This window comes from Pleurodeles waltl, chromosome 4_1 (genome assembly GCF_031143425.1).
Source record: "Pleurodeles waltl isolate 20211129_DDA chromosome 4_1, aPleWal1.hap1.20221129, whole genome shotgun sequence".
Taxonomy (NCBI): Eukaryota; Metazoa; Chordata; class Amphibia; order Caudata; family Salamandridae; genus Pleurodeles; species Pleurodeles waltl.
Window position 1 is genome coordinate 990853520 of NC_090442.1, and position 22000 is coordinate 990875519.

A 22000-nucleotide genomic window follows, 5' to 3' on the forward strand; every position below is an offset into this window, starting at 1 on the left:
CCTATTGGAAAGTTGCCTCCCTAGTATTTTGTGGTATTGTGTAACAAAAAATAAAGTACCTTTATTTTTGTACAACTGAGTGTTTTGTTGCATGTGCGTAAGTGCTGTGTGACAATAGTGGTTTTGTATGAGCTTTGCATGACTCCTAGATAAGCCTTAGCTGCTCATCCACAGCTACCTCTAGAGCGCCTGGCTTCTAGACACTGCCTACACTTCACTAAGCAGGGATACCTGGTATAAGGTGTAAGTTCCCTTGGGTACAACACACCAGGCCAGCTTCCTACAATATTATGTATAAATAATTTCATTTCATGTAATGTTTACACTAACAGTGTATATATAATAACAATATATAACGCCAACGATTGTCTGTGCATTTTACTTTTGGTATTGGGATGGGTCTCTATTACCACCTGCAGTAAAAAAATATATTTGATAGGTTTTGTCTGATGCCTTGTCTATATAACTGGGGGACCACTTCTGGGCCTGCTCAGCCGCTGGTTCAATAAAGCCTGAATAGACGGGACTGGAAGCTGTCTCGGAAGGGACACGGAAGGACTGGCCGTTTAGTGTAAGGGGCCAAGAGGGCAGTGATTCAGCTAAATAGAAGCAAAAGGATAGGCCAGGATTCCTACCCCTCCGTGAGAAGTACTATGAAATGACATTATAGGTGGTTAGATGGTCATGCTGTCGGGGGAGAGAGACAATTAATAAAGAACCTGAATATGAGACATTGGGACATGATGGTGGTCTCCATGTTGGATATAGAACTGAAACTGACGAATCACCATGCAAAACAAATACTAAGTCAACCCGTAAAAGACTTGCCAGTTCTAAATTTGCAACTGTTTAATGTAGAAAGGTGCTTTGACTGTGACTGTCATTTTTATAATCATGTTTCTTAATACCTTCTTTGTTATGCTACAGATCATCTTCCATTTCAAGTTCTTCCCGAAGAAGATGAGGTTGCATCTATTTCTCACTTGCCTGATCGGTGCGTACGTCTCTCCATTCTGTTCTTAATATACAAGAGCGAAGACCAAACAAAAACATGTAGAATTATTCACTACAGTTTTCGGTGAACTCCCAGCTGATATTCCCTACTCAAGATACACTTTGGGGGTTATTACAACTTTGGAGGAGGTGTTAATCCGTCCCAAAAGTGACGGTAAAGTGACGGATATACCACCAGCCGTATCACGAGTCCATTATATCCTATGGAACTCGTAATACGGCTGGTGGTATATCCGTCACATTTGGTACGGATTAACACCTCCTCCAAAGTTGTAATAACCCCCTTTGTCTTCTTTAACACTTTGGCACAGTTCAGTATTTGGTGGTTAAAACACTGTGGGGCAGACTTACCACTATTTTGCGCAGCAAGCTACCTTGCTGCGCTGCGTGAAAGGGCAGGAATGTGCAGCATTTAACATGATACAGTGCATTCCTGTCCTTTTCTTGCGCTGGTGCACAATGTGCAACCTCGTGCCAACGCAGACACCCTTCCATCATGGTCAATGGTTCCGGTGTTGCAGACAGGATTTTTTTTTTTTTGCAAGAAGGGGCACCTTCCTGCACAAAAACAAACCTCAAAGGCATTTTCCTCTTTCTAAGTGTGCTTCAGAATGTAGCACACTTAGAAAGAGGAAACAACGAGGAGGATTACAGCTATTTCTCTTTGTTGATCCTCTCCTGGGAAGATATAGCATTCTGACGCATTCCCAGGTTTACCAGCTTTGGTAAATTTTAGAATGCACCAAAATCCATAGGTGGATGCATGGGAACACCCACACTCATCCCATAAAACGCCTCCCTGGGAGAGACTGATTTGTACTGCCTTACGTTACTCCAGATCTATCAAGCCACTCAGTCCATGCAAGATGGCCGTGCATGACTTGATAAATTTGACTTTAGTGTTGCAACACTATAATAAATATGCCCCTGTATTATCAATAATGTATGTAATATTCATGAACATTTCACACCATTTTGCATATTTGCCTACAAAAATGTTGCCAAAGAATAAGCACGATTAACCATTAATGTATTTTGGAATTTCTTAGTAAAAGAACTGTTTGTTGAATTAGAGATGAGTATTACCATTTTTAAACATGTCCATGGGAGTTTTAAACAAACTGTAACGTTTTGGAAAAGGTTTTTGATGAAATTTAGAAACTTTCTTATGGCATTGGCATCAATCATGGACCTGCCAGTGAACTAATAACTGGAGCATTATCTTATCAGGGAAGTCAAAGTTTAGCATATATATTTGTAGTATTGATGCTTGTAGGAATTCAGATTGTTGGGGTCTGGATCTTTGGTGAGCTGCTATCTGTTTGTTAATGGTGTACAGGGTTAAAGAATTGGTTTTACATGGAATTAAGAAATTATGTGGCTTGAGACTTTAAAAGTAAGGAAATCATTATTTGGGTATATTCTGTTGATTGTTTGAGTGCATCTACTTTTAAATGTTAGGCTTACATCAATATAGGGAACAGGTGGTGGTGTGAGCTGTAGTTGAGCTCCTGTAAAGTAAAGCAATTTAGTGCTTAGAATTAAATGCAAGCTTCTGTGAGTAATCCTTCACTTAACCTAAGTAGCTGTGACTGAAGTGACAGGCTTTTCCTAGAGAAAGTGTGTGTAATCCGTTTTAGCAGCAGCAACACAACATTGAAGTCATAAACTAAATGAAATAACATTCTGTGAGAAATTGGCTTTTGGTTGACTTGGGTTTTAACCCTGCTCAAGCAACAGCCACAATTCCTGTCAGGTTGAACCACAAAGTCATTGAATGAACCTTAACCCTCTTGTAGCTTGGCACAAAAGCTGTTAGGCTTAACTTGGAGGCAATGTGTAAAGTATTTATTTAGCACACAAACAGAAATCAAGTAACAACACAACGCTAGAAAAACACCACACCAATTTAAAACAATAGAATATACTTTAATAAATTATCTGATACTAAAACAACACAAATCCAATCAGTAGAACCAGGTAAAAACGAGTTCCTAAAAGATCAAATCGCCAACTGCAGACATCTAGGCCACAATTCAGCATGAGTCAGATACAAAGGGTGGTTGGCGCTTACCTTCAGACTTACAAGAAATTTGAAAAAATTTGCTCTGAGAAGGTGAAAGTTTAGCAAGCCAAGGCTGTAGGCAATATCTGAGGAGGAGGAGGCATCTTCATCGGGGAGCAGCTAGACGAGATCGCTTTGAAGATTTCCACGTTTGGACTTAGTCTCTTTTTTGAAAGTCTCCAGAGGGACAAAGCTAGGCTGTTGCCAACGAGAGTTTGAGGAGGTCGGATATCCCTTTCTTGAAGGTCTGCTGAACAGGATTTGCTGCTGTGGAGAAGAACATAGTGGGGATATACTTTGGGTGAATATAAAAGCAGCTTGGTCCCTGTTTCCTCTCAGTTCTTAGAGCATATTTTAGGGAAATATGTGCTAATTATCAAGCTCTGTATTTTGGCTATCAGTGCAAGTTTACCACCATCACCAAGGTTCAGGACTGGAGGGGCACACCTAGGGGGTTAGGACTCACTCAGGCTTAGTCCAGGTGCCATTTCAAGAAGGTTGGAGCCATGTCTCTCCCTGAGACTCTGATCAGGAGCACAGACAAGTTGCCCTTGGAGTCACTGTCGTAGTTCTGGGTTCAAGAAGGGGAACAGAGCTCAAGCAGTAGGGCAGGTCTCTGAGGGTTCAATGCAGGTTTCAGGCAGCAAAGCAGTCCTTCTGATACAACAAAGCAGTTCTCTGATGTACACAGCAGGCTACAGCAGCAGGCAGTGAAGAGGTATGAAATACTTTGGCCCATATTTACACTTTTTAAAATATTAACGCCGGCTACCGCCATTCCAACGCGACAGCCGAGCGTCATATTTACGGAATGACCGTAAAGACAGGTCTAGCGGCAAAGTATAAATATGGAGTTGAGTTTGCACCAGATTTGCGTAAAAAAAATGACGCAAATCCGGCGCAAAGAGAGTAGAAATATGCCCCTTTGTGTGAAGGCAGGGCACAGCCTATTAATTTGTAAATAGGGCTGTGCCCAACTCTGCCCCTCCCCCATCCTGCCAGTGATACCCACCCAGGCACACCTAATCCCTGTATTGTTTGGCTGTCTGGGAGAAATAAACAACGTTTAACTGCCAACTACAAGCAGTCATGTGACCCAATAATAAATGACACTTTCAAAATTGAGACTTAAATTCTGCTTCACCATTAAAGAAGATTTTACAATTTCTTAGACAAATTATCTAGCTGCTCCTAATCAAAAGGTAGCATCTATTAAATGTAATAAGGCAACCCAATGTTATTCTATGGAAAAAATAGGCATCACAGCAGTGAAAAACGAATGTAGAGTATTTTCACTACCACGACATGTAAAACTTAAAAATACATGTCCAACCTTTAAATTACAATGCACAGGCTGCCTACAACGTACCTTTGAGGTGACTTATATGTAATAAAATGGAGGTTTAAAGCTTTGAAGGGGGTTTAAAACCAAGTCCAATTGGCACTTTAAAACTCCATTCAGGCTGCAATGGCAGACCTGGGACCTATTTTAAGGGGCTACTTAAAGTGTGTGGCACATGAGTGCTGCGGGTCCATTAGTAGCATTTAATTTAGAGGGCTTGAGTATATGGTATACCACTTAATAGGGACTTGTAAGCAGATTAAATATGCCACTCAGGTGTAAGCCAATTGTACCATGGTTATGGGAGTGAGCACAAGTACTTTAGCACTGCTTAGCAGTGGTTAAGTGAATCAAGCCCTAGGTCTAGCAAAAATTATTTCAGAAAAATAGAAGAGTTAAGGCAAAAGTTTGGGGGAAGACCACCTCAAAGCTGACAGGTCTAACACATTCCCAAACCAATTCAGTAAAAAAAGAAACATCATTGGTTGTTAAAAGCTGTTAGAAGCTAAGGAGGGATGCTTTTTGAAGAAAATGTGAAAATGCCTATAGAAAACATTAAAGATATTAACAATCAATCTTACTTCATGTAGCACCAAGGTTACTTCTCCACTGGAGTCATTTTGCCACCTTTTCCCACTCTTAGATTCCATGTTTAGATTATTTCAAAAGAAGGAAGGGAGCCTCAGCAATACTGGGCTCCATGAGGTCAGACATCTTGTTTCTGAGGTTCCACTGGAACCCAAACCTCTCATCAAAAATCTCATAGCAGTATGAACCAGGAAATCTTGCCTTCTAAGACTGTCCTTGCTTGGGGTTCCATGGCACCTTCCCTGTCCCGGAGTGAGTGAAAACATTTCAAAGGACCAACTTTACAAAAGGCTGAAAATCATCTTCTTAGTCACACTTATGCTTTATAAATGTTTAGAAACAGTATAAAAATATGAGGCCTCAGATAGCAGTGTGACACATGCTTCTCGACCACATTTTCAGCAAGAAGTCCTGCTAAAACTTAACACCATTAGTGTTCTGGTTTTTCTTTTAAGAGTGCCTCAATACTTAACATCACTGTGGAATTCAGGAGGTCAGCACCGCTCCTTAAAACTTAACATCACTGTGGAATTCAGGAGGTCAGCCCCCCTTATTCCTTCAGAATGTCTCTTATTGAGTCTGCATATTCAAAAGGAAAGTTTATTTCCTTCATAGAAGCATGAAATGACAGAAGTATTTCTTCTGTTTTTTTTCTGGTCTTCTTCAGAGTCAAGTAGCATTCTTATTTGAAGGGAGTAGACAGCCTACATAGTAGTAACACAGCAATAATTGGAAGTGACCGTAAACCAGGCCGATTGTGAGCTATTGGCAGCTCCTGACACCTCAAGAGTAGCACACAGCATTGAATTCATAAATAGGGTTAGGTCAATAAAGTTGTTGCATTTTCCTTTTAAAGTTGATTAAATATTTGCCTATTTTGGTCAGGCCTTTTCAGCTTCAGAAAGCCAGGCCTGATAATGATCAGTGCTGGAATCTACTTTATGACCGAGGCTGGGGCACAGAGGAAAAGAACTAAAGGACTGATTTTTTTAATCCTTAAAAAAAAGTTGGTGTCAGCTCAATATTACAGTTAGAACACTATGTTTTTGAATGCTTTTAAATGGAAGAAAATTAAAAGAAGAGTTAACTTAATGATTGAGTTACCTCTACATTTTAATTTTTTCTCTTTTCGACACAGCAGGCCTCTTGCTCCCAGTTGCTCCTACACACAGCATATCTATAACTAAAAATGTAGCTATTTTATAAGTGGGAAAAAATTTAAGTGCAGAAAATTAGTCAATTTTATGGAACATTTTCCTACACATTAGATTTCTCCCATTTACAAAAATGGTTGTATGTATGTGTTATACATGAAATGGTGCCAGATATGATAAAAAAAAGATGTCCTGTGCCACGAGTATACACACACACATGTTCATACATCTCACCATTCCCACTCTCACTGACGCATATGGCAACACAGTCACTGTGCCCCCAGCCTAGGTATTTTGTTCAAACCATAATATCTGGCTCTATAGACATTGGGCTTAATGTCACTGAAAATGGGTGTAGGGATGTCTGGTAACAACACACAATTTGGTTGGCCTTTAGTAGCTCATGATGATATTTACTGAACAGAAGAAGCTATCACTACCAGAATGTTTGGAGAACACTGTGCTAAACGTTTTACTAAAATGTGAGTCCCAAACCCAGTTTTTGCAATACTTCCTTTCCTTTATGGTGAAAGCTACACCAGACAACAGGAGGAAAGGTCACACCTGCTCACGTGGTCAGATAAGCAGGGGGTGGGGGCAAACCTACTCAGTTGTCTTGGCTTCCTTAGCCCACCCCTGGACTTAACCATTCTAATCAGGTTCAACTCTCAAACCATCAAAGTGAAAATCAATGAGACTGATTACATATCTGTTGGCCCATCATGGGAGTGAACTAGTTTCTTTACAGTCCAGTGTAGGCAGCATATATATCAGCCTTCCTATATATCGTTTTTGTTATTTTTAAAGTAAAAATATACATACAGCATTTAATTGATTTTTCACTAATTAGTGAAATGCCACAAGATGAAGTTTCTATTTTATCCCTAACCAAAGCTATAAAAATTGAATTATTCAATGCAGTTCATGATTTGTCAATGGTGAGCTGCTAGACGTCTAGGCACTTCTGAGGCAGCTAAAAGTGACACATGCAGGTTATCACACATTTCATGTCTCACTTCCAAATACTATGTTACTGGGCCTTGCTGACTTTATGGAAAATTCTACCATTGACTTATTTAATGCTAGAGATAACTTTAAATAATTGTACACTGAAACTTGCTATGCTTTTCAAATCCCATATATGTGTGTGGTGAAATACCACACCTCACCCCACATCGAGATTTTGCCATTAATTTCACTTCCACATTTTTTACAGACTTACCATGGACTTTCCTAAAAGCCAAATATGCCAGCTGATGGTTGTTATTGATGTACCATGTTTATTTGGTAGAACAGTCATGGTGATAATTAGAGTAGAGGCTTCACACTCCCCAATAATTCAAATATGTCAGTCATTGGGCAAGAAAAGATTGCCCAAAACATATTTCTGACAAACATTGTAACTGTGCATAAAGTTATTTTTGAGGAACTGCAAATTTGATAGATGAAATATATTCCTTGAACATATTGTGTGGATTTTACTGCATATTTTGCTGTCTTAAAGGAGAATTGTGTTATGGCTGAAATGAGAAATGTGTTGAGTGCTGATGTCCACCCTCAACAATAATTTAGAAAAGTTGAAGTGCCAGATGTATCAAACTGTTTTGCAATCACAATCGCAAAAATAGCATTTTGGTATTGAACAAATCCAATTTGCGATTTGGTAACTTTTTACCGAATCGCAAATTGGATTTGCAATGACAAACCGATTCGGTATTAGGTAGGGGCGTGTCAAGGGCATTCCTTCCTAATACCGAATCACAGAGGTACATATGATTGTTTTGTGACCGTGAATTCGGTCACAAAACAATCGCAGTTACCACCAATTTCAAATTGGTGGTAACTCATTGGCAAAGTGGAAGGGGTCCTCAAGGGACCCCTTCCCCTTTGCGAATGCATGCGAAAATATTTTTTAACAGCAGCCAGTGGTCCCACGGACCACTGCCTGCTCTTAAAAAATGAAAAGAAAACTTTTCATTTTTCTTTTTTAAACGCATCCCGTTTTCCTTTGAGAAAAACCGGGCTGCATTTAAAAAAAAAAAGATTGCTTTATTAAAAAGCAAACACAGACATGGTGGTCTGCTGAGCTCAGTAGGCCCCATTCCTGTGATTGTAGCCATTCGCAATGGGTCGCAAATTGAGACCTACCTCATGAATATTAATGAGGTAGATCCATTTGCAAGCCCTTGCGAATCGCAATTTGAAACTCCTGGAGTTTCATACATTCCAATAGCGATTATAAATTGTGATTCGCAAAAAATCTAAATTAGGTAATCACTATTGGAAATAATGATACATCTGGCCCGAAATTCCTTAGAAGTAGACTGTGGAAGCATATATTTATTGGTCATTTATGTTCTCAGCAGACCAGTTTCAAGTGGGTGTGAGGGATCATGTGATGCTTTTGCTGAGAAAAGAATAATTCAACAATACCTCTTCGTCTTGCAGTGCACCAATGGGTAGGGGCAATTATATAGCCACGTTCTTTCTCATCATGGTGCAGATATGGGGATTGTGTAGAGACCACAGAGAAAGCATACCAATGTTGATGAATTATGACTGCAATAATAAATGGGATTGTGATTTGTTCAGGTTATATTCCTGAACCTCTTCTGCTCTAGTTGCTTTGCTTTGTAGTTTTTATAATTGGTTGATGGAACCGCAGTGCTGTCATATTCCTGCCTAGCCCCAGCAATATCTGTGGATATTGTGAGCCTTTTTATTTTGAAGATTTTCAACAACCCTTTCTAAAAATTTCAAGATTTAATTTAATTTTTTTTTAGCTTTTATGTTATGGACCATTACAAGTTCAGTGTGGTTTCCGAATTGACTGTAAACGACGCTTCTGGATAAAATACTTGTGAAACCTCCTAATGGAAATGAGAAAAATGCGTAAATTGTAATCAGGTGTATATTTTTAGTTTCCCATAGTAATTCACCACTTCTCAGGGGACAGGGTCCCACTCATAATGAGATAGTAAATCTGCATGCAGAAAAAAACAATACACATGGAAGTGATAATGTTGGCTAGGAAATTACCAATCTGGGTTATTGCACAACTTGGAATTAAATTCTACGAGTTTCTTTAGGGAAATTTCTAGTGACTCATTTTGAATAAAATGACTTGATCTGACATGATTACACAAAATAGTGATGGATATATGCTTCATCCTAGCTTTGGCGCTATTCCTGAGCAGAGCTATATGGTTGTTCTTTCTCAGGAGTGACAAATTGGGTGAAAAATGATGACTGAAATGCAGCCCAAGCAATCGCCATGGGCTAGATTAATTCAAGCATTCCTTTCATTACTTTGTTGTTCATTGCAGCAGTAAGTGCCATGAATGTGATGATTGGGTCCAGTCAGGGGCGTACCTTGGGGAGTGGGTGCTACATCGCCCTAATAAATGAATTTTCTGATAAATATTTGGGTACAGATGGTATTAGTCAGGTACGGGGACGTCTGCTGGATTTCAGCAGGTATTGTTACATACATTCAGTCAAACAAGCACAAACACACTCCCTCTCAGTTTTTAATGTCGTCAAAAATATTTGGTAATTTTACTAAATGTGTTTTCCGTCACTTAGTACCTCTACCAATCCACATTCCTCTCTCTTTCCACTGCACTTTAGGCTCCTCCCACGCACCCTGCTAGTCGTATAATGTATTTAAACATTATGGGGTCATTCCGAGTGGGGCGGGCAGCGTTTGCCGCCTGCCAAACTTCCCCAGTCGAAAGACCGCGGGGGCCATTTCGACTTTCCCGCTGGGCCGGCGGGCGACCGCCAAAAGAGCGCCCGCCGGCCCAGAGGGAAAGGCCCTGCAACATTGAAGCCGGCTCCGAATGGAGCCGGCGGTGTTGCAGGGGTGCGACGGGTGCAGTTGCACCCGTCGCGATTTTCACTGTCTGCAAAGCAGACAGTGAAAATCCTGCTGGGGCCCTGTTAGGGGGCCCCTGCACTGCCCATGCCAGTGGCATGGGCAGTGCAGGGGCCCCCAGGGGCCCCACGACACCCGTTCTCGCCATCCTGTTTCTGGCGGTGAAAACCGCCAGAAACAGGCTGGCGGGAAGGGGGTCGGAATCCCCATGGCGGCGCTGCTTGCAGCGCCGCCATGGAGGATTCTCCCAGCCAGGGGAAATCTGGCTGGAAACCGCCGGACCCGGCTGGGCGACCACGGCTTTACAGCCGCGGTCGGAATAGCAAAGGAAGCACCGCCAGCCTGTTGGCGGTGCTTCCGTGGTCGTCGACCCTGGCGGTCGATGACTGCCAGGGTCAGAATGACCCCTATATGTCAACCTGATTGTTTGAAAATCTGAAGCTCACACTCCCCCAGGCTTACTGACCAGGCTACGCCTCTGGGTCATGTGCTCTCTGTGCCACAAGATTTAAGCTATACACAACTGAAAATACCTGAAGAGGCCATAACTGGTGTGGGCTGCTTTTTTCCCAACTAGAATGCACATGTAATGGCAGTATGGGCTAGCCTATTCCTGCTGAATCAGGACCAATACTGATTTGCCTATGGCTAGTCTCAGTACAGAGTGGAGGAGTGGAAAAAACCTATAAATTGGATTGTAGCCCGAGTTATCGCCAGAGGATGACATTACTTTAAATATTCCCTTTAAAACTTTGATGTTTGTTCCTGTTGACCTACATGAAGAATGATCGTAGATTGATGTGAAAATGGTGAGAGATAATTATCGGGCCCAATAAAATTCACTGTCTTAGGTTAATTAGGTTTCTCCACAGACTGCATAATAGATGTTACTGAGGTCAAGTAATGCGACAGAAATTAAATCAGTAAGTTAATAATGCATTATAATAATTTTTATAACTTTTATGTAGTGCTTCATATTTGGTTTCTGCCATGTCCAAGCAGTGGAAATAACAAAAGCTGCTATTAATTAAAAGTGCTAAATTTAACAATTGCATAAGGACAGAATGCTGAGTTGGCTTCTCCACGACTCACGTTCCTGATCTTTTAAAACATTGAGGTGATGCTGACATTTCTTGGAAGCTTTAGGAAGGAATTCTTAAATCTCAAAAAGCAGAAACCTACACACATGCTGTCGGAAGTTGGCTCTGTATATACTATTTCAAAGTAAGAAATAGTGTGCACAGAGTCCAAGGATTCCCCTTAGAGGTAAGGTAGTGGTAACATTAGATAATTCTAATGCTCTATTTTATGGTAGTGTGGTCGAGCAGTAGGCTTATCAGAGGGTAGTGTTAAGCATTTGTTGTACACACACAGCCAATAAATGAGGAACACACACTCAAAGACTTACTCCAGGCCAATAGGTTTTTATATTGAAAAATATATTTTCTTAGTTTATTTTAAGAACCACAGGTTCAAGATTTACATTAAACACTTTAAATGCAAGGTACTTCACTTAGATACTCTAGGAACTTTGAATAAAAGCAATATCATATACAGTCTTTGTAAAAATGGCAATAAGCTATTTTCAAAGTGGAGACAGTGCAAAAATCAACAGTTCCTGGGGGAGGTAAGTAAAGGTTAGTTTGTGAGGTAAGTAAAACACTTACAAGTCTCAATTCTGGGGCATAGGCAGCCCACCGTTGGGGTTCCAAGGCAACCCCAAAGTTACCACACCAGCAGCACAGGGCCGATCAGGTGCAGAGGTCAAAGAGGTGCCCAAAACACATAGGCACCTATGGAGAACAGGGGTGCTCCGGTTCCAGCCTGCGTTCTCCGTGGGCAGACCAGGGGGGTTTTGTAGAGCGCTGGGGGGGGACACAAGTAGGCGCACAAAACACACTCTCAGTGGCACAGGGACGGCCAGGTGCAGTGTGCAAAGCAGGCGTCGGGTTTTAGGTAAAAAACAAAGGAGGGACCTGGGGGTCACTCTAGTGGTGCAGGCAGGCACAGGGGGGGCTTCTCGGGACAGCCACCACCTGGGCTAGGCAGAGGGTCGCCTGGGCGTCACTCCTGCGCTGAAGTTCGGTTCTTTCAGGTACTAGGGGCTGCGGGTGCAGTGTTGGTTCCAGGCGTCGGGTCCCTTGTTACAGGCAGTCGCGCTCAGGAGGTACCTCTGGATTCTCTCTGCAGGTGTCGCTGTGGGGGCCCAGGGGGGTCATCTCTGGTTACTCACGGGCTCACAGTCGCCGGGGAGTCCTCCCTGAGGTGATGGCTCTCGGAATCTCGAGCCGGCGGTGTTGGGTGCGGAGTGAGAAGTCTCACGCTTCCGGCGGGAAACGTGCAGTCTTGGAAAGTTGCTTCTTTGTTGCAAAGAAGTAGCTGGTTTTCAACAGGGGCGCTGTTCACGGGAATTTCTTGGTCCTTTAGTCCAGGGCAGTCCTCTGAGGCTTCAGAGGTCGCTGGTCCCTGTCGGATGCGTCGCTGGTTGCAGGTTTTCAAAGTTGGAGACAGACCGGTAGGGCTGGGGCCAAAGCAGTTGTTGTCTTCCTCCTTCGCTGCAAGCTTGTAGGTCAGCAGTCCTTGTTTCTTCAGGTTGCAGGAATCTGATTTCCTGGGATCTGGGGAGCCCCTAAATACTGAATTTAGGGGTGTGTTTAGGTCTGGGAGGGCAGTAGCCAATGGCTACTGTCCTTGAGGGTGGCTACACCCTCTTTGTGCCTCCTCCCTGTGGGGAGGGGGGCACATCCTTAATCCTATTGGGGGAATCCTCCAAACTCAAGATGGAGGATTTCTCAAGGCAGGGGTCACCTCAGCTCAGGACACCTTAGGGGCTGTCCTGACTGGTGGGCGACTCCTCCTTGTTTTTCTCATTATCTCCTCCAGCCTTGCTGCCAAAGTGGGGGCAGTGGCTGGAGGGGTGTGCATCTCCAATAGCTGGGATGCCCTGGGGCGCTGTAATAAAAGGGTTGAGCCTTTGAGGCTCACCGCCAGGTGTTACAGTTCCTGCAGGGGAGGTGAGAAGCACCTCCACCCAGTACAGGCTTTTTTCCTTGCCACAGAGTGACAAAGGCACTTTCCACATGTCGCGAGCAACATGTCTGATGTGTGGCAGGCTGGCAGAAACTGGTCAGCCTACACTAGAAGTCGGGTAGGTATTCAGGGGGCATCTCTAAGATGCCCTTTGGGTGTCTGTTACAATAAATTGCACACTGGCATCAGTGTGCATTTATTGTGCTGAGAAGTTTGATACCAAACTTCCAAGTTTTCAGTGTAGCCATTATGGAACTGTGGAGTTCGTGTCTGACAAACTCCCAGACCATATACTCTTATGGCTACCCTGCACTTACAATGTCTAAGGTTTTGCTTTGACACTGTAGGGGCATAGTGCTCATGCACACATGCCCTCACCTGTGGTATAGTGCACCCTGCCTTAGGGCTGTAAGTCCTGCTAGAGGGGTGACTTACCTATGCCACAGGCAGTGTGTGGTTGGCATGGCACTCTGAGGGGAGTGCCATGTCGACTTAGTCATTTTCTCCCCACCAGCACACACAAGCTGTGAGGCAGTGTACATGTGCTGAGTGAGAGGTCCCCAGGATGGCACAAGACATGCTGCAGCCCTTAGAGACCTTTCTTGGCATCAGGGTCCTTGGTACCAGGGGTACCAGTTACAAGGGACTTACCTGAGTGCCAAGGTTGTGCCAATTGTGGAGACAAAGGTACAGTTTAGGGAAAGAACACTGGTGCTGGGGCTGGGTTAGCAGGGTCCCAGCACACTTTCAAATCATAACTTAGCATCAGCAAAGGCAAAAAGGTAGGGGGTAACCATGCCAAGGAGGCATTTCCTTACGCAACCCCCCCAAAGGAAAGAGGATGAGACTAACCTTTACCAAGAGAGTCTTCATTTTCTAAGTCGAAGAACCTGGAAAGGCCATCTGCATTAGCATGGGCAGTCCCAGGTCTGTGTTCCACTATAAAGTCCATCCCCTGTAGGGATATGGACCACCTCAACAGTTTAGGCTTTTCTCCTTTCATTTGCATTAGCAATCTGAGAGGTCTGTGGTCAGTTTGAACTAAGAAGTAAGTACCAAAAAGGTATGGTCTCAGCTTCTTCAGGGACCAGACCACAGCAAAGGCCTCCCTCTCAATGGCACTCCAACGCTGCTCCCTGGGGAGTAACCTCCTGCTAATAAAAGCAACAGGCTAATCAAGGCCATCATCATTTGTTTGGGACAGGACTGCTCCTATCCCATGTTCAGAGGCATCTGTCTGCACAATGAACTGCTTAGAGTAATCTGGAGCTTTCAAAACTGCTGCTGTGCACATTGCTTGCTTCAGCGTGTCAAAGGCCTTTTGACAGTCCATGGTCCAGTTTACTTTCTTGGGCATTTTCTTGGAGGTAAATTCTGTGAGAGGTGTCACTATTGATCCATAATCCTTCACAAACCTCCTATAGTAACCAGTCAAGCCAAGGAATGCCCTGACTTGAGTCTGGGTTTTTGGAGCTACCTAGTCCAGAACAGTCTGGATCTTGGGGTGGAGTGGCTGAACTTGGCCTCCACCTACAAGTTGTCCCAAGTAAACCACAGTACCCTGCCCTATCTTATATTTAGATGCCTTGATAGAGAGGCCTGCTGCTTGCAGGGCCTGCAAAACCATCTTCAGGTGGACCAGGTGATCCTGCCAGCTGGAGCTAAAGACAGCAATATCATCAAGATAAGCTGCACTAAAGGACTCCAAGCCAGCAAGGACTTGATTCACCAACCTTTGGAATGTGGCAGGGGCATTCTTTAAGCCAAAGAGCATCACAGTAAACTGGCAGTGCCCATCAGGTGTAGAGAATGCTGTTTTCTCTTTTGCTCCTGGTGCCCTTCTTATTTGCCAGTACCCTGCTGTCAAGTCAAAGGTACTCAGGTATTTGGCAGCACCCAGTTTATCAATCAGCCCTTGAAATGGGGTGAACATCTGTCTTGGTGACAGAATTAAGTCCTCTGTAGTCCACACAGAACCTCATCTCTCTCTCTTGCCATCTTTTGTGTGAGGTTTGGGGACCAAGACCACTGGGCTAGCCCAGGAATGTCAGAGTGCTCAATCACTCCCAACTCCGGCATCTTGTGGACTGCTACTTTGATGCTTTCCTTAACTTGGTCAGACTGTCGGAATATTTTGTTTTTGACAGGCATGCTGTCTCCTGTGTCCACATCATGGGTACACAGGTGTGTCTGACCAGGGGTTAGGGAAAAGAGCTCAGCAAACTACTGGAGGATTTGCCTGCAGTCAGCTTGCTGTTGGCCAGGGAGGGTGTCTCAATAAACCACTCCATCTACAGTGCCATCTTTAGGGTCAGTGGAGAGGAGATCAGGGAGAGGTTCACTCTCTGCTTCCTGGTCGTCATCTGTAACCATTCAAATGTTTACATCTGCCCTGTCCTGGAAGAGTTTTAGGTGGTTAACATGGATCACCCTGTTGGGGGTCCTGCTAGTGCCTAGGTCCACCAGGTAGGTGACCTGACTCTTTTTTTCTAGCACTGGGTAAGGGCCACTCCATTTGTCCTGAAGTGCCCTGGGAGCCACAGCCTCTAGAACCCAGACTTTCTGCCCTGGCTGAAACTCAACCATTGCAGCCTTTTGGTCATACCACATCTTCTGGAGTTGTTGGCTGGCCTCAAGGTTTTAACTTGCCTTTTCGATGTCCTCTGCCTTCCTTGAACATAGGCCTAGTATATAGTCTACTATATCTTGCTTAGGCTCATGGAGAGGTCTCTCCCAGACTTCTTTCACAAGAGCTAGTGGTCTCCTAACAGGATGGCCAAATAGAAGTTCAAAGGGGGAAAACCCTACTCCCTTCTGAGGCACCTCTCTGTAGGCAAAAAGCAGGCATGGCAAGAGGACATCCCATCTCCTTTTGAGTTTTTCAGGGAGCCCCATGATCGTGCCCTTCACTGTCTTGTTAAATCTCTCAACAAGACCATTGGTTTGTGAATGGTATGGTGTGGTAAATTTGTAAGTCACCCCACACTCATTCCACATATGTTTCAGGTAAGCTGACATGAAGTTGGTACCTCTGTCAGAAACCACCTCCTTAGGAAATCCCACTCTGGTAAAAATACCAATGAGTGCTTTGGCTACTGCAGGGGCAGTAGTGGACCTAACGGGAATTGCCTCAGGGTACCTAGTAGCATGATCCACTACTACTAGGATATACTGATTTCCTGATGCTGTGGGAGGGTAAAGTGGACCCACTATATCCACTCCTACTCTTTCATAGGGGACCCCCACCACTTGAAGTGGAATGAGGGGGCCTTTGGATGGCCACCTATCTTACCACTGGCTTGACAGGTGGCACAGGAGGCACAAAACTCCTTTACCTTCTGGGACATATTGGGCCAATAGAAATGGTTGACTAACCTCTCCCATGTCTTGGTTTGTCCCAAATGCCCAGCAAGGGGAATGTCATGGGCGAAGGTCAGAATGAACTCTCTAAATTCCTGAGGCACTCCCACTCTCCTAGTGGCACCAGGTTTGGGATCTCTTGCCTCAGTGTAAAGGAGTCCATCTTCCCAATAGAGCCTGTGTGTTCCACTGAAAATGTATTTTTCTTGTTCAGCAGCTTGCTGTCTTAGGCTTTCAAGAGAGAGACAAGTTTCTTGCCCCTTGCACATCTGTTCCATTTAGGGCCCCCCTGGTCCCAAGAGCTCAACCTGGTAAGGTTCTAACTCCATAGGCTCAGTTCCCTCAGGGAATAGAACCTCTTCCTGAGAAGAGAGGTTCTGTTTAATTTTCTGTGCTGAAGCTGGTTCCCCAGTTTTCTTTCCTTTTCTCTTGGAAGGTTGGGCCATTATTCCAGGCTCCAACACTTCTTTTTCACGCTGAGCTCTGCACTGTGCCCTAGTCTTGATACACACCAGTTCGAGGATACCCAGCACGGGTGCATGGGGTTTGAGTTCTACCTCAGCCCATGCCGAGGACTCCAGATCATTTCCAAGCAGACATTCTACTGGTATAGCAGAAGAGACTACCACCTGTTTCAGGCCAGTGACCCCTCCCCATTCTAAAGTTAGCATAGCCATGGGATGTACTTTAGTCTGATTGTCAGCATTGGTGACTGGATAAGTTTGTCCAGTCAGGTTTTGTCCTGGGGAAACCAGTTTGTCTGTCACCATAGTGACACTGACACCTGTATCCCTCAGGGCCTCTACTCTAGTCCCATTAATAAAGAGCTGCTGCCTGTATTTTTGCATGTTAGGCAGCCAGGCAGCTAGTGTGGCTAAGTCTACCCCACCCTCAGAGACTAATGTGGCTTAAGTGTGGACCCTGATTTGCTCTGGGCACACTGTTGATCCCACCTGGAAACTGGCTATGCCAGTGCTAACTGGAGTAGTAGTTGAAGTGGAACATTTCTTGGGACAGGCCTTGTCTCCAGTTTGGTGTCAATGCTGACTACAGCTGCAACACCAGGCCTTTTTGGGATCAAAGTTTTTACCCTGGTACCCAAATGAGGATTGTGAAGAGGCTTTGGACCCACCCTCCTGTGCAGGTTTTTGGGGCCCTGTAGAAGACTCTTTAGTTTTTCCCTTGGATGTTTCAACATTCTTCCCCTGGGGAGGCTTTGTGACCCCTTTCTTTTGGTCACCCCCTGTGGAAGCCTTGGTCACCCTTGTCTTGACACAGTGGTCTGCCTTCTTTCCCAATTCTTGGGGAGAAATGGGACCTAGGTCTACCAGATGCTGATGCAGTTTCTCATTGAAACACTTACTTAAAAGGTGTTCCTTCTTAAATACGTTATACAGCTCTTCATAATCATTTACACCACTGCCATTAATCCAACCATCTAGTGTTTTGAGTGAGAAGTCAACAAAATCAACCCAGGTCTGGATCGAGGATTTTTGAGCCAACCTGAACCTAATCCTGTACTCCTCAGTTGAGAATCCAAAGCCCTCAATCAGGGAAGCCTTCATGAGGTCATAGGATTCTGCATCTTTACCAGAGAGTGTGAGGAGTCTATCTACACTTTCCAGTGAACATTTCCCAAAGGAGAAAACCCCAGTGAGATCTGTTTACTTTTCTGGTTGCACAAGCCTTCTCGAAAGCTGTGAACCACTTGGTGATGTCATCACCATCTTCATATTTTGTTACAATCCCTTTGGGGATTTTTAGTATGTCAGTATTTTCTCTGACACTATTTAAGTTGCTGCCACCTCTGATGGGAGCTAAACCCATCTCTTGTCTTTCCCTCTCTATGGCTAGGAGCTGTCTCTCCAAAGCCAATCTTTTGGCCATCCTGGCTAACGGGAGGTCATCTTCATTGAGGCTGCCCTCAATGCTTCACTAGTTAATGGACTCCCCTGTGGAAGAACCAGTATCTCTGACTATCACTTGTGGAGTCAGGGGTTGAGGGACCCTGGCCTCCCTAACTAAGACAGGAGGGAGGGAATTATCCCCTAGGTCACTAGTTTCCCCCTCTGTAAGGTTATTCTCATAGGGGTGGTCTCTTCCAAACTCTGCCAAAAGCTCCTGGAGCTTCACTTTGGTAGTGTTTGACCCAGTCTTTATATTTTTTAGCTTACAGAGAGTCCTTAACTCTGACATCCCTAGATGCAGGTAAGGGGTGAGGTTGAGTTCCACCACCATCTCTTCTATGCTAGACATTATTTTTCTAAAAGTTGGGATACTTTTTAAGAATCTAAAACTATTTCTAGAACTTAATCCAAACGTTTACAAAACGTTTAAACTCTAAAAGAAATGCTAACAGGGACCTACACAAGGCCCTAGCAGGACTTTTAAAAATTTAGAAAAATAGCTCAAATTGCAAAAATCAGCTTCTAATGACAATATTTGGAATTTAGTCATGTGATCAGGTATTGGCTGAGTAGTCCAGCAAATGCAAAGTCTTAGACCCCACCACTGATCCACCAGTGTATGAAGTTGGCTCTGTATATACTATTTCAAAGTAAGAAATAGTGTGCACAGAGTCCAAGGGTTCCCCTTAGAGGTAAGATAGTGGCAAAATTAGATAATTATAATGCTCTATTTTATGGTAGTGTGGTCGAGCAGTAGGCTTATCAGAGGGTAGTGTTAAGCATTTGTTGTACACACACAGCCAATAAATGAGGAACACACACTCAAAGACTTACTCCAGACCAATAGGTTTTTAAATTGAAAAATATATTTTCTTAGTTTATTTTAAGAACCACAGGTTCAAGATTTACATTAAACACTTTAAATGCAAGGTACTTCACTTAGACACTTTAGGAACTTTGAATAAAAGCAATATCATATACAGTCTTTGTAAAAATGGCAATAAGCTATTTTCAAAGTGGACACAGTGCAAAAATCAACAGTTCCTGGGGGAGGTAAGTAAAGGTCAGTTTGTAAGATAAGTAAAACACTTACAAGTCTCAGTTCTGGGGCATAGGCAGTCCACCGTTGGGGGTTCAAGGCAACCCCAAAGTAACCACACCAGCAGCACAGGGCTGGTCAGGTGCAGAGGTCAAAAAGGTGCCCAAAACACATAGGCACCTATGGAGAACAGGGGTGCTCCGGTTCCAGTCTGCCAGCAGGTAAGTATCTGCATCCTCAGGGGGCGGACCAGGGGGGGTTTGTAGAGCACTGGGGGGGGACACAAGTAGGCACACAAAAGACACTCTTAGCGGCACAGGGGTGGCCAGGTGCAGTGTGCAAAGCAGGCGGCAGGTTTTAGGTAGAAAACAATAGAGGGACCGGGGGTCACTCTAGCGTTGCAGGCAGGCACAGGGGGGGCTTCTCGGGACAGCCACTACCTGGGCTAGGCAGAGGGTTGCCTGGGGGTCACTCCTGCACTGAAGTTCGGTTCCTTCAGGTCCTGGGGGTTGCGGGTGCACTGTTGGTTCCAGAGTCGAGTCCCTTGTTACAGGCAGTCACGCTCAGGGGGAGCCTCTGGATTCTCTCTGCAGGCATTGCTGTGGGGGCTCAGGGGGGTCGTCTCTGGTTACTCACGGGCTCACAGTCGCCGGGGAATCCTCCCTGAGATGTTGGTTCTTGGAATCTCGAGCCGGGGGCGTTGGGTGCAGAGTGAGAAGTCTCACGCTTCCGGCAGGAAATGTGCAGTTTTGGAAAGTTGCATCCTTGTTGCAAAGAAGTAGCTGGTTTTGAACAGGGCCACTGTTCATGAGAGCTTCTTGGTCCTTTAGTCCAGAGCGGTCTCTGAGGCTTCAGCGGTCGCTGGTCCCTGTTGGATGCGTCGCTGGTTGCAGGTTTTCGAAGTTGGAGACAGGCCGGTAGGGCTGGGGCCAAAGCAGTTGTTGTCTTCCTCCTTCTCTGGCGGCTTGTAGGTCAGCAGTCGTTCTTGTTTCTTCATGTTGCAGGAATCTGATATCCTGGGGTCTGGGGAGCCCCTAAATACTGCATTTGGGGTGTGTTTAGGTCTGGAAGGGCAGTAGCCAATGGCTACTGTCCTTGAGGGTGGCTACACCCTCTTTGTGCCTCCTCACTGTGGGGAGAGGGCACATCCCTAATCCTATTGGGGGAATCCTCCAAACTCAAGATGGTGGATTTCTCAAGGCAGGGGTCACCTCAGCTCAGGACACCTTAGGGGCTGTCCTGACTGGTGGGCGACTCCTCCTTGTTTTTCTCATTATCTCCTCCAGCCTTGCCGCCAAAAGTGGGGGCAGTGGCAGGAGGGGCGGGCATCTCCACTAGCTGGGATGCCCTGGGGTGCTGTAACAAAATGGGTGAGCCTTTGAGGCTCACCGCCAGGTGTTACAGTTCCTGCAGGAGGAGGTGAGAAGCTCCTCCACCCAGTACAGGCTTTGTTCCTGGCCACAGAGTGACAAAGGCACTCTCCCCATATGGCCAGCAACATGTCTGGTGTGTGTCAGTCTGGCAGAAACTGGTCAGCCTACACTAGAAGTCGGGTAGGTATTCAGGGGGCATCTCTAAGATGCCTTTTGGGTGTATGTTACAATAAATTGCACACTGGCATCAGTGTGCATTTATTGTGCTGAGACCTTTGATACCAAACTTCCCAGTTTTCAGTGTAGCCATTATGGAACTGTGGAGTTCGTGTTTGACAAACTCCCAGACCATATACTCTTATGACTACCCGGCACTTACAATGTTTAAGGTTTTGCTTAAACACTGTAGGGGCATAGTGCTCATTCACATATGCCCTCGCCTGTGGTATAGTGCACCCTGCCTTAGGGCTGTAAGGCCTGCTAGAGGGGTGACTTACCTATGCCACAGGCAGTGTGTGGTTGGCATGGCACTCTGAGGGGAGTGCCATGTCGACTTAGTCATTTTCTCCCCACCAGCACACACTAGCTGTGAGGCAGTGTACATGTGCTGAGTGAGGTGTCCCCAGGGTAGCATTAGACATGCTGCAGCCCTTAGAGACCTTCCCTGGTATCAGGGCCCTTGGTACCAGGAGTTCCAGTTACAAGGGACTTACCTGAGTGCCAGGGTTGTGCCAATTGTGGAGACAAAGGTACAGTTTAGGGAAAGAACACTGGTGCTGGGGCCGGGTTAGCAGGGTCCCAGCACTTTGAAATCATAACGTAGCATCAGCAAAGGCAAACATTTAGGGGGTAACCATGCCAAGGAGGCATTTCCTTACACATGAATGCCCACACATGCACTCACACCCACCCATTCACATGCACACACATGCACATACTGAGAGAAGCTCACACCCACCCATCTGGAGATGTATTTGTGCATGCTTACACTCACACATTCACAAGAACACAAATAAAGATACTCTTTCATGCTGACAACATACATTCCTACATATACTTACACATCAAAATAAACATTCAGTGATCCAGTTATCTGGCTGGCCTCAGTGATGATAAGGGTTTCACTCTGTTCTGCATAGAAGACAGCATCACTGAGTGTTGGGAGGTGTGAGCTGTTGGCCACAGAAGCATGATGGCCTTGAAAGAAGCTGGAGGTTGTAGGTCAGGGCAGTAGAGAGCTGTGTTACCAGA

The 22000-nt window shown here is 44.9% G+C and overlaps 1 protein-coding gene across 2 annotated transcripts in view; it reads left to right on the forward strand.

Moving 5' to 3' along the window:
* The window catches only part of LAMB4 (laminin subunit beta 4), a 724082-nt gene that overhangs the window by 32986 nt on the left and 669096 nt on the right, over positions 1 to 22000 (forward strand). For both annotated transcript variants that reach the window (XM_069229818.1, XM_069229820.1), the window contains exon 2: positions 928 to 994. In XM_069229818.1, coding sequence (XP_069085919.1) covers positions 961 to 994 — 34 coding nt within the window. In that variant the 5' untranslated portion in view covers positions 928 to 960. The remainder of the gene's footprint in view (positions 1 to 927; positions 995 to 22000) is intronic.